This window comes from Oryx dammah, unplaced genomic scaffold (assembly GCF_014754425.2).
Source record: "Oryx dammah isolate SB20612 unplaced genomic scaffold, SCBI_Odam_1.1 HiC_scaffold_21, whole genome shotgun sequence".
In the NCBI taxonomy this organism is placed as follows: domain Eukaryota; kingdom Metazoa; phylum Chordata; class Mammalia; order Artiodactyla; family Bovidae; genus Oryx; species Oryx dammah.
In genome coordinates, this window is record NW_024070205.1 from 41,415,077 (window position 1) to 41,430,304 (window position 15,228).

At 47.5% G+C, this 15,228-nt stretch overlaps 1 protein-coding gene across 2 annotated transcripts; it reads left to right on the top strand.

Moving 5' to 3' along the window:
• Positions 1-761: 761 nt before the first annotated feature.
• MYOC (myocilin) lies at positions 762-14,855 on the top strand. Of its 2 annotated transcripts, XM_040263506.1 has the most exons (3): positions 762-1,471; positions 10,990-11,115; positions 13,462-14,855. In XM_040263506.1, the coding sequence occupies exons 1-3, from the start codon at positions 910-912 to the stop codon at positions 14,244-14,246; spliced, it is 1,473 nt and encodes a 490-aa protein (XP_040119440.1). In that variant the 5' UTR covers positions 762-909; the 3' UTR covers positions 14,247-14,855. The 2 variants fall into 2 exon arrangements, with proteins under 2 accessions (XP_040119440.1, XP_040119441.1); XM_040263507.1 differs by lacking the exon at positions 10,990-11,115.
• Positions 14,856-15,228: the final 373 nt, after the last annotated feature.

Consider the following 15,228-nt stretch of genomic DNA (forward strand, 5'->3'; position numbering starts at 1 on the left):
TTAAATCTTTCAGTAGCAGTATTTCAATATCATATGTTTTCTTTACAATCCTATATGCATTTAAAAACATCTTGCTGGAAAGGGGTCCACAGATGTCATCAGTGAGACTGATGGCACTTGCACACGCACGAGTGCACACTCATAGTAAGAGAACTAGTGTAGGGGTGATCATTGACTTTGGTGCCTGAGATGCAAGACTGACGTCAGAAAGTCCTTCCGGAGACACACCCACTCTTGTTTTATAGTGAGGGACAGGGGAAGAATTCTGCTTCTAACTGCTTTTAGAGGATGGCTACTCCCCGAAACCTGGTGGCATTCTGCTCTTGTACCCTGCCCAGCTGCTTTCATCTCTGTCACTGCTACAGGGGCAGAGGGGCTTGTCTTAGCTATGGATGCATCCTCATTTTCTAGGACAGGGCCTGACACAGAGCGGGTTCTCGAGAAAGTTTGCAGAGTACATGGAAATATGAACTAGAAGGAAATCCTTGTTGAAACGGACTCACAAGCAGCGGTGCTGGATGAGGTGGGCACGTGTGAGGGTGCGTGAGAAAACAGGCCGGGGATACAGGGACTGTGTTGGGGGTGTGGGCTGCGGAAAGTGGGGCATTCTTTTTTAAAAGAAATTCAAAACAGACTTCTGGAAGGTCATTTTTTAAGAATCTTGCTGGCAGTGTGAAAACACACCCCCTCGCCGGCCTGTGCATGGCCCCACCCGGCCTCACGTGGCCACCTCGTTCTCCCCCCACGCAGGGCTGGCTCCCGGCATATATGAGTCTCTGTGGAGCTGGGGCAGGAACCAGCAAGGCCACCCATCCAGACACCTCTCGGCGAGGGGAGAGTGTCTGAGGAGCCTCGCCCAGGCTCTGCACTGAAGGCCTCCGAACACAGCGCTGCCACCACAGTCCCAAGATGCCAGCGGTCCAGCTGCTACTGCTGGCCTGCCTGGTAGGGGGGGTGGGGGCCAGGACAGCCCAGTTCCAGAAGGCCAACGACCGGAGTGGCCGATGCCAGTACACCTTCAGCGTGGCCAGCCCCAGTGAGTCCAGCTGCCCTGAGCAGGGCCAGGCCATGTCGGCCATCCAGGAGCTGCAGAGAGACAGCAGCGAACAGCGCGCGACCCTGCAGTCCACCGAGGCCCGCCTCAGCTCCCTGGAGGCCCTCCTCCACCGCCTGACCTCAGGCCAGCCTGCTGGGCCCTTGGAGACCCAGCAGGGGCTGCAGAGCGAGCTGGAAGCCCTGAGGAGAGAGCGAGAACAGCTGGAAACCCAAACCCGGGAGCTGGAGTCAGCCTACAGCAACCTCGTCCGTGACAAGTCGGCTCTGGAGGAGGAGAAGAGGCGGCTGCAGGCGGAGAACGAGGATCTGGCCAGGAGGCTGGAAAGCAGCAGCCAGGAGGTAGCAAGCCTGAGGAGGGGCCAGTGTCCCCAGGCCCACAGCAGCTCTCAGGACGTGCCATCAGGCTCCAGGGAAGGTAAAGATGTGGGGTGAAGGTGACAGGATTCATGGTAGCCTGTTATAGGTGGCCCAGGCCTATCCTTCCTCCCCTGCCCTTTCTCCCGGAGACCACTCATGTAGCATGAGGCAGACAAATGAAGGAGGGCAAAGCAACCACTTGCACATATTCCTAGTACATCAGCTCCTGAAAATTCTGTGGAGGTTAGTGGTTCTGGGTTCTTGTGCTCACCCATGACGGTTTTCACCATTCACAGCAAAATAAGAAATAGAAGGACCAGATGAGATGCCTATACATACGATCAATAGAAACTTGCCAACTCTCCTTTTAGAAAAGTGTCCTTTTGTGAATCTTTGTTCAGAGGTTATTGATTCTTGCCTTTTGTTGTTAAAATGCCCTCTATTTATGAAATGATTATAGGTAATAGGGTTTTTTTTATGTCTTTCCTTAGCAAAATAAAGAGGCAGTAACCCTTTTGTGTGTTCCCTCACTATGTTGTTCTGGAAGTTTTCCTGCTCTTTGGGTAATCTGATAGGGATTGACTTAAGTCTGTAGATTGCTTTGGGTAGTATTGCCATTTTAACAGGATTGATGCTGGAAATTTTCCTGCTCTTAATTCAGTCTGAGAACCTCTGCTTTTAAGTCACTTTGAGGTGGCTTTTGCTACCTTAGATACTGTTCTGTTCATCCTGCCCGTGCCAGAAGGTGAGTCCCTGAGTGTCTGGGCTGGGGGCGGGGGCACTCTTCCCAGTAGCTGAGAAGACAGTATTGTCACTTTTTGTGAAATTGTGCTCCCAAATATTTGCTGTTTAATAAGTTTTCCAGCCCTGAGGAAATAAACAAGCAAATCCAGTTATGGGACAACTACCCCAGAGTCTTCAAAGACGTTGACATCAAGAAAGGAAAAAAGGGAGGGGGGGACCTTGTTTTTGATTGAAGGGGACCGTAGAGATGAAGTGACCAAGTGCAGTGCATGACCCTGGAATGGCTCCTGCATCCGGGGCACAAAGCTGCAGAGAACAGGTATGGGATCCTTGAAAAAATTTGAATATAGACTGCTTGTCAGATTACATTACTGGGTTAATGTTCAGTTTCTTGGATGAGAGATGATAGTGTGGTTATGAAGAATAGCCCTGTTCTAAGGAGATACTTACTCAAGTACTTAGGGGTGAGGTGTCAGAATGTCTACAGTTTAGTTTAAAATAGTCTGACAAAGATTATGAATATATAAAGAGAGAAAGAAAAAGAATACAAATTGACAAAGTCTGAACAATTGGTAAATCTAAGTGAACAGCACATGGAGATTTATTGTATTAATACTATTCTTTCAACTTTTCTAAAGGTTTGAAAATCTTCAAAATAAGATGATGGGAAACTTTTCTAAAGACAGGCAGGTGTGAGATCAGAAAACCCAAGAGTTGATGCTTGGGTATGACCTCGGGCAAGTCATCTAGTCTCTGCATCTTGGTTTCTCACCTATAACATGGCAATGAAAATTCCTATGAAGAATAATGATTTTTGTGGGGTTCAAGTGAAATGACTCTAAAGTATAAAGGATTTTTAATAATTTTATATTGCTAGAGTTGGGAGAGATTCAGTTCTAAATTTTCTTTTTAAAAATGTATATTTATTTTGCTTCTTTGGGTCTTGTTTGCAGTGCACGGGATCTTTAGTTGTGGCATATGGGATCTAGTTCCCTGACCAGGGATCGAACCCAGACACCCGGCACTGGGAGCGTGGAGTCTTAGCCACTGGACCATCAAGGAAGTCCCCTAAATTTTACAGTGAAGGAAAGTAAGATGCCAAGTGACCCCAGGTTGAAGAGCTGATCAGTGATAGAGCTAAGATTTGTTGAACTTAAGTCTTTGAGCACTAATGAAAGAACCATTATTAATACAGGTGTTAATGAGGCATTATGTATTTAGACTGTTTACTGAATGAACAAACGCAGTGTGTGTTTATGAAAATGGAGGCAACTTTTTTTTATTGTCTTGTGGTCATTTAACAAATCTTTGGAAATTTATTCTATGTGTTTTCTGATTTTATATTTCTTTTTGTCCTTCCAGCCGCTCTACTTTTGAACTAAAGACAACAGCCTATTAGAGTGAAGTCCAGACTTGGAAGCTCTTTTCTAGCAGTGGGATTTTCCTGAGCAGGATATTACATTAGTACAAGAATGTAGAGCTGGAAAGGGGGCCTCGAGAGCATCTGGCATCTCTGGCTCATTTGGGCAGACGTGGAAACTGAGGCCCAGAGGTCACTCAGTGGTCCCCAGCTGCCAGCCCACTGGTGGCAGAGCTGGGACTAGAATTCAGCCCTACCTAGAGGTTCAGTGGCTCCTAGGACCCTGATGGGACCTCTGGTTTGTAGAACCTAAAGATGAAAGACAAAAGGGTTACATTGAAGTGACAGGGAAAGGAATGCTTGGAACAAAAGATGTGCTTCATGGTCCTAGGTTTGAGGGTAAAGAGCTTGGGTGCTGAGCCTCCGGTGTGGGTGTACATATGCAGGGGAGGCAATACCTGGGGAATGGAGGCTGGGGGGTAAGAGCTTACTGACTGAGCAGAGGAAAGAAGGGGGGACTAAGAAGGGGGACTTTTTCTTACTCCACCTGTAATTCAAATCGTCACCACCACTTTATTGGGTAATTGTTACATAGGGAAAAAGTCTCCATAGAATTATGGAAGACACTTGCTTTTGCATGTGTGTGTGTGTGAGTTGAAATAAAATACACTTATAAAGTGTTGTAGTAATAGTTTTGTAGTGAGATGTCTGGAGGGACTTCCCAAGTGCTCCAGTAGTTGAAACTCCCTGCTTCCTACTTCAGGGGGCCTGGGTTCGATCCCTGGTGGGGAAATTAGATCCCACATGCCTCACAGCCCAGCCCAGAAGTTAAAAAAAAAAAAATGTCTGGAAATCTTTTAAATAACCCCTAAGTAGAAAACACAGATTACCAGAGAAAAATGAGAGTTGCTTGTGGAGTCCCAAGAGAAGCCCCAGTTCCCCCTTTATTTCTCCTCTGCTTTGGACTGGTCATCTCAGAGAACAGAATCCAGCATGTGGGCAGCGTCTGTATGACCACATCCCAGGGAGGAGATTCGGGGATGGGGGAATGTGACAGGGAAGGAAAGAGAACCAACAAGGGATGGCGGTGATGGGCATTCTCCAGCGGGTCCCCATGGTGGGCAGCAATGGCTCGACCCAAGACTTCTGAGGAGTGGAATGCAGCAGAGGAAGGGAGCACTCCTCCCTGGATCCCGTGCTCTGTAGGCCAAGGATCATCCCATGGCATGTGTCACGTTTCCCCAATCCACAGATGGGGCACCAGGCTGGTTCTTGCAGAGCCCACCAGGCTCCTCTGTCCATGGGATTCTCCAGGCAAGAACACTGGAGTGGGTTGCCATGCCCTCCTCCAGGGGATCTTCCCGATCCAGGGATCGAACCCTGATCTCCTGCACTGCAGGATGCAGAGAATGACCACCAACTGGAGGTAAAGTGGAAAGCATGCACTGAGGTGTTTGGCACACAGTGACCGGCCAGGGGATGGACTCTAACTACGAAGGGCTTCCTTCGCTTGAGTTCCACTGTGGTTTAAAAATGTCATTTATAGATCAAAATGTCAACACGTATGTATCGTTTCTGTAACACGCATTGATTCCAGAGACAATAGGTGTTGGAGCAGCACTCAGGATAGTAGTCTGCTAGCAAATCTTCAGTTTCCTAGAGTATTCATGACAACCTGTGACTTCGTCAGCACCCTTGTTTTTCTTCATCTTCTTCATGTATATAATACTGATCTAACTTTTTAGGCAGATAGAAAATAGCTACACTAATGATTATAATGTCATTTGCATATAGATATATATGTTATGCAACCTTATGTACCTTATATATATATTGCCTCTGTGTGTGTGGGGGGTGTGTGTGTGTGTGTGTGTGCATGGTATGCAAGCAAGTTAATCAGCTCAGGTTAAGCTCTCTAGCATGTGTCTATAGAGCAGTGGTGGAGTCAGGAGAGAGCATGAAGAAAATATTTCCAAAGTTTTGTAACCGATATGAACTTTTCAACCATACAAAGACTGGATTTTCACAGAAACAACCCCCTAAAACTTTTTAGCTGTCCGATACAATATAGTTCTTAATCTTTTCATAACCTCTTTGTTTCCCCTCACACATTCAGAATGAAATTTGAGTGATTCTGAAACATTCCAGAGAAACTTTAGCTTTTTGTTACATTTTTTATTGAAGACCATTTCATTTTCAGTTTGAGCTAAGACTTCTGAGGGTCAGAGAGTTTGAGGAACTTGTCCAAAGTCACCCAGCTGGTACATGGCTGGACTGAATTAGGAAAGTATGACTTCTGGCCCTGCCAGGCCCCTTCACATAACAGCTCCCCTGCCTTTTGGGCTCTGTATCCTCTCCCACAGGCTCCAGTTCTCATGCCCAGCTCTGCTCTGGGAATTGGAATGTTGCCAGGTGCTGCTGGCTGATAGCCACGCAGCAGCCAGCAGTCTTGCAAGCCAGCCATCGCACCTGCCAAGTGAGAACTGGCCTTGCAATCATTCTGGAAGCTATCCTCTGACATTATATTTTATTGTGATTCTTGTTTACTCCAAAGAAAGCCATGAGGTGTGGTTCCTGCAAAAAGTGATTAAAGGGGTTGGATGGGGGGTGGGGGAGGCACGGAGAAAGGCCCCTGGTCAGAGCCCTGAGGGCCTTGGTGGGACCAGGAAAGGAACTGGGAACCAGTCAGGCATGTGTAGGGGGAGAAGAGTTGATGGCAAGATAGCTCTTCGGGTGTACCGCCTGGGAGCTGTGTGTGTGTGAGTCACCCGCTGGAATCTGAGTCAGCTCCAGGCATGGGTCACCCCCCCACCCCAAAGAGCTAAGCAGCATCTTCCAGGCTGTTGTAGAGCTTCTGGTAGCAGTCTGGGTTCATACTGGAGTCAGAAACCACACAGCAGACTAGGTCAGGGATGTGTCACATAAAGAATAACTGATGAAAGAGGAGCAACTATGAGATAAAGTAAACTCTGCACGGCACCCTAGGTCTGAGTGAGGGGAACCAGAGGGAGCACAGACTTGGAATGGTCCTGGCTTCATGGAGGAAGGCGGGTTTCAACCCATGAGACAGCAGAGAGGCTGGCCGGTTAGCCTGAGCTGCAGCTGGACTGGCCACCTCTTGAGTCTGAGCCAGGCTGCAGGAACCCTGCAGAACCAGCGTGGGGGCTTGCAGAGGTTCAGAGAGTAGGGAGGGGGTCCCTGTGCAGGGACTCGGGGTGCCATGTAGCGAGGGCTGTGGAAAGGTTATGGCCAATCTGAGGTGGCAAGGTCACAGAGGAACCAGGTCCTGGACTCCTGCCTGGGCAGGGCTCCACCAGGTGTCCTCCAGCCCACCCCCTGCAGGAGACCCACCCACTTCCCCTGCAGTGTCCCTCCAGCACCCTCTACTGAGAAAGCTTAGCATTGTGCTCACTTTAGAAGAGAAATGCCTTGTGTTTTAGAGAGCATCTATGAAAGGGTACGTCATGTATGCATTCAGCACTGACAGGTAACACATGTGTAACTGACACACAACCCCACCATAGGGTGGAAAGGTTCACAGCTGCCGTGGCCATGAGAGATGTGGATTCAAGTCCCAGTCCCACCACTTACCAGCTGTGTGACCTTGGGCAAGTAACTTAATCTCTCTGAGCCTGTTTCCTCTTCTGCAAAGTGAGGATCATAATATTCCCTTTTAGGACTGCTATGTGGAATAGAAGAGCCTAGCATGGTACCTGGCTCATAGGAGGCACTGAGTAAGTGGCCATAATTACATTAGGCGCAGACTGCGGTTCTAAAGCCTTATTCTATTTCTCTAAAACTTGTGAAGGCAACAGATCACATAAATAATGTATATAAAACTGCTTTGAAATGTGGAAGGAGCTATAAATACCTCTTAATCATCTCTTTTCACAAATAAACTGTTTTTCAGTATTTCGGTGCCAGTACTTTAGCTGTCTTCAAGAAAGTTACCTGAGGAAATGCATGTAACTTTGGGTTCCTCCCCCTTCACATTTCTTTATTCCCTGTGGCTAAAGATGGGGTTTTTCTTTTTTATTTCTCTCTCTCTTTTTTGGCTGAACTACACAGCTTGCAAGATCTTGGTTCCTCAACCAGGGATTGAACCTGGGTCCCCCTGCATTGAAAGAGTCTTAACCACTGGACCACCAGGAAAGCCCCCCATTTTTCTTAACTTTCTTCTCACAGACTGGCAGGTATATGCCTCTACTTTTCTCACTATACATCTTTTTTTCAGTAAAATTTCTCACTGAATTATATGACCATCCTAGTTACATTCAGAGAGTGAAATAATTTGTGTCAGATGCACAGAGGAAGGAACTGGGTGCAGGGGAGGGTGGGCTCACAGTGACCCTCAATGGATGGCAACTGTGGGTCATGGAGCAGACGAGCGGGGAGCTAGGGAGGCGTGAGGGAACTCTCTAGCTTTGCACAGATGCCACTGCGATATTTCTTGCTCACCTGAAACCTCACCTCCACAGCTCTGCAGACAGGGAGGCAATTCAGGGAACCGAATTAATGTACCAAGACTCCCAAGGAACCATTTGGATTGAATGTTTCTGATTCCCAAAATGAACCCATGTTACTCTTTGGCCAAGAGGACTTGCCAGACTGTGGGAATTCTGGGAATTCTGAAGGGAGCCAGGGAACCAATTGTATCTTCTTCACCCTTTTTCTCCATATCTAGCCTTGCACGTCGGGAGAAGGAAATGGCAACCCACTCCAGTAGTCTTGCCTGGAGAATCCCAGGGATGGGGAAGCCTGGTGGACAGCCATCTATGGGGTCGCACAGAGTCGTACACGACTGAAGCGACACAGCAGCAGCGGCAGCAGCCTTGCTCCTCATAGGTGCTCCAGAGGGGCTGGCTGACGGGATGGATCAACAACTGCCAAGGCTGCAGACAATGAAGACCTTCCACACCCCTAGGGCTACTCCCAGTTACCCCTGGAGTTTGGGTGCATAACCAGGATGACCTCAGCTGGTTACACATTTTGACTGAGAGCTTTTAACCCCTCAGGCAGCCCAGTCTAGGAACATCCCCAGGTGTGAGGATGGTGCCCCCCCACCCCCACCCCCAGGGCAGTCACAGTCTCCAGGAGGCCAGCTGAACAGCTGCACTAAAGGCAGGGTGGAGACTGCATTGGGATCTGGGATCGGGGATCAGGATGGGTCAGGGCTGGCTGTGCTGCGGGGCCACACAAAAATACCACCCCCAGCGCCCTGGCCCAGCCCAAGCCTCAGGGCTTCTTAGCTGGGTGCTTTCCCTGCCTCCTTCCAGGGAGAAACATTTCTAGTACTGTAGTTCACTGAAGCTAAACTCCATGGACTATAGCCCACCGGGCTCCTCTGTCCATGGAATTCTCCAGGCAAGAACACTGGAGTAGGTTTCCATTTCATTTTCCAGGGGATCTTTCCAACCCAGTTATCGAACTTGGGTCTCCTGCATTGCGGGCAGATTCTTTACCATCTGAGCCACCAGGGAAGAGTTTCATTGAAGCTAAACACCAGCAACCATGAGAGGGAGCCTTGATTCCAGACATGAGAAAATGTGAAAGAATGTGTGGCTTAAGATTACTGAAATGTGAGCACATCCAGGAGGGTTGAGTTCCATTACCTGAGAGGTCAATTTAGAAGGGTTAAGCTAACAAGTGATGAAAGACAGAGAATGTCTTCCTGACTTTCTGGGCTGTAGCCTCAGGCATTGCACTGACCACCCTTCTCCACTGTCCTGCATACCTGGGAACGCTGGGCTGGGAGCCAGGTCAGACTGCCTGAGATGGTCAGCAAGAGAAAAGGCTGGTTATTTAAGCATATCTTTTTTATTCCAATACTTTGACATCTCAGCCTTGCTGCTACAGAAGGGACTGCCCCTCACAGGGTAGTATTCCTAAAGATAGTAAATGACTGAACTGTAAGCACATCTTTCATATTCAAACCAACCAATCCAGAGTCCACAACCTACCCTCTCTTCCTTCGAACTCACACTCAGGGCCACTATTCCCCCACCCTGATCAATGGGGGCCAGGTACAGACACCTAGGGACAGCTCCTACACTTCAAAACCTTGCAGAAATTATCCAAAGTAACCAATTCTAAACCTGCTTATCCTGCCTCATTCATTCCTTCCCCTGGAAATCACAGTAAAGTACTCGCCCATGTTCCCCCTCCCTCCTGACCATCCTGGTGCTACCCTGGGTGGTCCCCTGTGGAGTGGCGTACCCCCTCCTCTAGAGATCAGTGAGTATAACAACTATCTCTTCAATGGCAATGTCTCCTGATCTGTTGGCCTCACCATTGCTATTGTTTAGTCTGAGTCATGGACTGTAACTGACCCCATGGACTGTAATTTGCCAGGCTCCTCTGTCCATGGGATTTCCCAGGCAAGAATACTGGAGTGGGTTGCCATTTCCTCCTCCAGGAAATCTTCCCAACCCAAGCATTGAACTCTCGACTCCTGTATTGCAGGTGGATTCTTTACCACTGAGCCACTTGGGAAGCCTAGTGGCCTCACGATACCTGAACTACAATCCATCTTACATTTTAAAACAGCTGCTCCTGTTATATTCAAGGGCTGCTATATGCCATAATGCTAATCAAAGTAGTAATGGCAGTAACTTAATATCTAACCAATGTCATCCACACCTCTCCCCTTCTCCATGGTTCAAACCTTCCACCAAATTCCTGTAGGAATCCTTCCTTGTCCACAACTAGCTTTGGAAAGGGATCTGACAGAATATTGCAGCTGAGCATGTAAAGCTTAACATGTTACTTCTTATAGACACATCTGTATTGTGGCAAGGGAAAAAAAATAAGTCATGTAGGGAATTTGTTCATTGTTGAATTTCAGGCATCCCGGAAGATGCTAAGGATCTTCCCAACATCCCAGCATCAGACCTCACCCACTCATAAGTCAGACCTTCTAGTGGGAACCATTTTAACTGTGTACAAGCTTACTTTATTTTGAATACTATACTCTGTGCTAGGCATGTTGCTATCCAATGTATTATTTGTGAGCTTTTTATTATGGGCTTCCCAGGGGGTGCAGGGAATGAGGGTTCAGTCTCAAGTCAGGAAGATTCCCTGGAGAAGGAAATGGCAACCCGCTGCAGTATTCCTCTCTGGAAAATCCCATGGACAGAAGAACCTGGCGGGCTACAGTCTATGGGGTCACAAGAAGTCAGACATGACTTAGCGACTGAGTACACATGCACAAGTTTTTTATTATGGAGTTTTCCAAGCATTCACAAAAGTAGAATAACACAAACCCTACGTACCCATCACCAGGCTGTGACAGCTGGCAGCACAGCCCAGTCTTGCTTCATTGTCCTTCCCCCTCCCCAATCCCACTTATTATCTTAAAACAAATCTCAAACACGGTCATATCTTTGAAATCCTATTTAAATCCCATCCTCAATATAGTCTAGCCTTAGACCTTCTTCCTCATGGTACAATCTTGCCTCTTTCTTTTAATATAGTTGCTAAATGGAATTTGGAGAACGTGGACTTCCTGGAACTGAAGTCAGAGTTAACAGAGGTTCCTGCTTCCCAAATCTTGAAGGAGAGCCCGTCCGGTCATCCCAGGAATGAAGAAGGAGGCACTGGTATGGAGTGAAGTTTCTCCTCTTCTGTACCCACATGGTCTAGTTCTGTGCTCAGAGTTGGTCAGTTCACTGTGACGGAGGCAGGTGGACAAGTCACCTCCCTGGGAGCAGAGGCAGGAAAGGGGGAAAAGAACAGAAGCCCTTTTCTGCTCCCTTTCCAGGGTACACTGGCAGGGAGTCAGTCTTTCCTGGCAAAGCTCTGTATTTTGTCACTTACACTTATCATGGAGACTGCACTGCCCCAGGGGAAGGTGAGAGATGTATCCGTTTTTCCCACTTGGTTGTCATATAGAATGGATTGCATCTGAAAAATGACATTTTTCAAGTAGATCCTTCATATCTTTATCTTGGTCCAGACAGACACCATGTACCATCCCAGCATATTGTTAACTAAAGGTATCTTTCTTTAATTTTGGGTGCTAAGGAAAAGTAGCATTGCCCCTCTCCAAGATGTTCCCTGAAAGCCTGACTTTAAGATGATGAAGACCGTGTCTTTTAGAAACAGGGTTATTGCTAGCACAGAAAGGTATGCAGGAGGACGGGGAGTTTTACAATATTCAAAATAAGATTCCTTGAGATATGGGCAACAAAGAGCTTCCACTTTCTCTAAGGAGATTGAGATATCCATTATAATACAGAGATGTGTTGTGATTCAAATAGTTCTCAACTATCCTTTCATTTTAAAAATCATATTCAGATTTTATTGTATTAAAATAATGGTTGAAGTATGTGGTCCATTGGGGAAGGGCTTGAAGAACTTTTTTTATTGAGATTATTGTAATGACTTGATTTTAATCTCACTGTTTAAAATAATGAAATAAACCAGACATAAAAATCATAAAGAGTAATATAATGAACACCATGAGAAGTTGCCCAGGTTTAGAAAAATATACAAATATAGTGTGAAGTGCTCTGTGCAGCCTTTATCTTTACAACCAATACCAAGTTGAAGTATTTATCGAAAACAATCCACATATAAATGGACTCATATAATTCAAACCTGTGTTGTTCAAAGGTCAGATTCATATTACATGGTGATCAAATAATATTTCCTGGGCATTTTTACTCCATACCAAGCACTTAACATGTATAATTACATGGAAAACTTACAACCTTACTACCCAAAACATTACTCTTATCTCCCTTTACAAATGAGAATACTGAATCTTAGAGAGTAAAGTAACTTATTGAAAGTCACACAAGTGGCAAGTGGCAAAGTCCAGGATTTTTTTTTTAGTTGTTTTGTTTTTTGGCATTTTATTTACTAGGGTTGGGGCTTCCCTAGTGGTTCAGATGGTAAAGAATCTGCCTGCAGTGCAGGAGACCTGGGTTTGATCCCTGGGTTGGGAAGATCCCCTGGAGGAGGGAATGGCAACCCACTCCAGTATTCTTGCCTGAAGAATTCCATGGACAGAGGAACCTGAAGGGCTATAAGCCCAAGGGGTTGCAGTGAGTCAGACAAGACTGAGCGACTAACACTTTCACTAACACTTTACTAGTGTTAGCTTTTAATGTCATTCATTAGCCAGGATAAAGTTTGAGGAGAACTTTTGAAGACAGTTTGGAGTATTGTGGAAAATGATTTTTCATAATCTGAAACCACTCATTTGTGCTTCTCTGGACTGGCAAATAGAGGCCTGGGTTAGGGGGTCGTGTGCCTTAGTTTCCTCCCCAACAACAACTGAATTTTTATAATATCTGAAAATTGAGGGGGCTTCCCTGATGGCTCAGACAGTAAAGAATCCATCTGCAATGCAGATGTGGGTTCGATCCCTGGGGATCCCCAGGAAGATCCCCTGGAGAAGGAAATGGCAACCCACTCCAGTACTCTTGCTTCGAGAATCCCTTGGACAGAGGAGCCTGGCAGGCTACAGTCCATGAGGTCACAGATTTGGACACGACTGAACCACTGACGAAGGCAAAGGCACCCCACTCCAGTACTCTTGCCTGGAAAATCCCATGGATGGAGCAGCCTGGGCGGCTGCAGTCCATGGGGTCGCTGAGAGTGGAGCACGACTGAGCGACTTCACTTTCCCTTTTCATTTTCATTCACTGGAGAAGGAAATGGCAACCCACTCCAGCATTCTTGCCTGGAGAATCCCAGGGAGGGAGGAGCCTGGTGGGCTGCCATCTATGGGGTCGCACAGAGTCGGACACGACTGAAGCGACTTAGCAGCAGCAGCAGAACCACTGACACATACACAAACACAAAGAAAAAAAAAAAAAAAAAGCTTAGGTTTAAACCTGGACCTTTTGCCTCTGGGGTTCTCACTTCTGCGAGCTCTGCCATGCTCCACATCCTGGAACGATGGTGAATACAGTTTTTGTTTTGTTTTCATTCACCAGAATGCGGAGAACTCGTTTGGGTAGGAGAACCAATCACTCTGAGGACAGCTGAAACCATCACCGGCAAGTACGGCGTGTGGATGAGAGACCCCCAGGCCGCCTTCCCCTATACCCAGGAGACCACCTGGAGAATCGATACCGTGGGCACGGACGTCCGCCAGGTATTTGAGTACGACCTTATCAGGCAGTTCACGCAGGGCTACCCGTCCAAGGTGCACGTGCTGCCCAGGCCGCTGGAGAGCACGGGCGCCGTGGTCTACCGGGGCAGCCTCTACTTCCAGGCAGCCGAGTCCAGGACAGTGCTCCGGTACGACCTGCGCACCGAGACGCTGAAGGCGGAGAAGGAGATCCCCGGAGCCGGCTACCACGGGCAGTTCCCCTATTCCTGGGGCGGCTACACCGACATCGACCTGGCCGTGGACGAGATAGGCCTCTGGGTCATCTACAGCACCGAGGCGGCCAAAGGCGCCATCGTCCTCTCCAAGCTGAACCCCGAGACACTGGAGCTCGAACGGACCTGGGAGACCAACATCCGTAAGCAGTCGGTTGCCAACGCCTTCATCATCTGCGGCACCTTGTACACGGTCAGCAGCTACTCCTCGCCCGACGCCACGGTCAACTTCGCCTATGACACGGGCACCGGGAGCAGCAAGGCCCTGACTGTCCCGTTCAAGAACCGCTACAAGTACAGCAGCATGATCGACTACAACCCCCTGGAGAGGAAGCTCTTCGCCTGGGACAACTTCAACATGGTCTCCTATGACATCAAGCTCTCCCGGATGTGAAAAGCTGCCAAGCTGTCAGAAAAGGCAGAAGGAGATGATGTTCAGGGCTCTTGAAGGGAGAGCTAGTCAGCCGAGGCCCACATAGCTTTCCTCTGCTCTCCAAGCTTGCATTAACCCAGAAGAATGTGCATGGTCACCGGGTCCAACTGGGCGGGAAGAGCAGTCTGGAGGTTGAGACGATTCCATGTTATCATAGATATGCTTTTCCTCTGTCTGCTCTTAAATGGATTTTTAACCAAAAGAGTGTAAGTTTTCTGGTGATTTGAGGCAAAAGCTATAATGTGTAGGGGGTTTCTTCATGAAAACCACAAGACTTTTGATAAATGGGCCTCACTAGCTAAAGAATATGTTTGGAGAGGAGGGTGGGAAAAACAGGTTGCCCCACAGGGAGCCCAGAGCCAGCGCCTGCCCTTGCATGTTGCCTGGTTACCATGAGCTACAATAACAAGCAGCGCTTCTAAAGGAAAAGGGACGGTTCTTATGGCAGCATGAACATGCATCAGATGTGTTTACTGTAGTTGGCTTCTAATGCTTCAGGCGGATCCAGTTGTGTATGACAGAATCTTTGCCCCATGAAATAAAATAATCTTACACAATGTTCTCCTTGAACTTTGTGTGATAGTTTGTGGAAGAGAAGAGTACAGATTCTAACCATCAGATAATTCCTTTGGGTTGGGAGCGGTGATTGCAGGATGCTAAAGTTATGTAGTATGTGTGTGTACGTGTGTGTGTGTAACTGAAAGGTTTGTGCTTGGTTTTGAGGTCTTGCCCATGATGACACCAGGCAAACTGCGGAGTTCATTCCTTCCCACCACCATCTCCTTTTGCTTTTGGTCCTTCTCAAACAATCTTTCCATCTTTTCTCCAACTTACCCTCTTTCACCCTAGCTGTATTTTGGTTTTTATTTGCTGTCATGGGTATAACTTTCAAAAGCCAAGACGTCAGGTGAGCAGACCTAGGGAATTCAATGACCTCTTTACC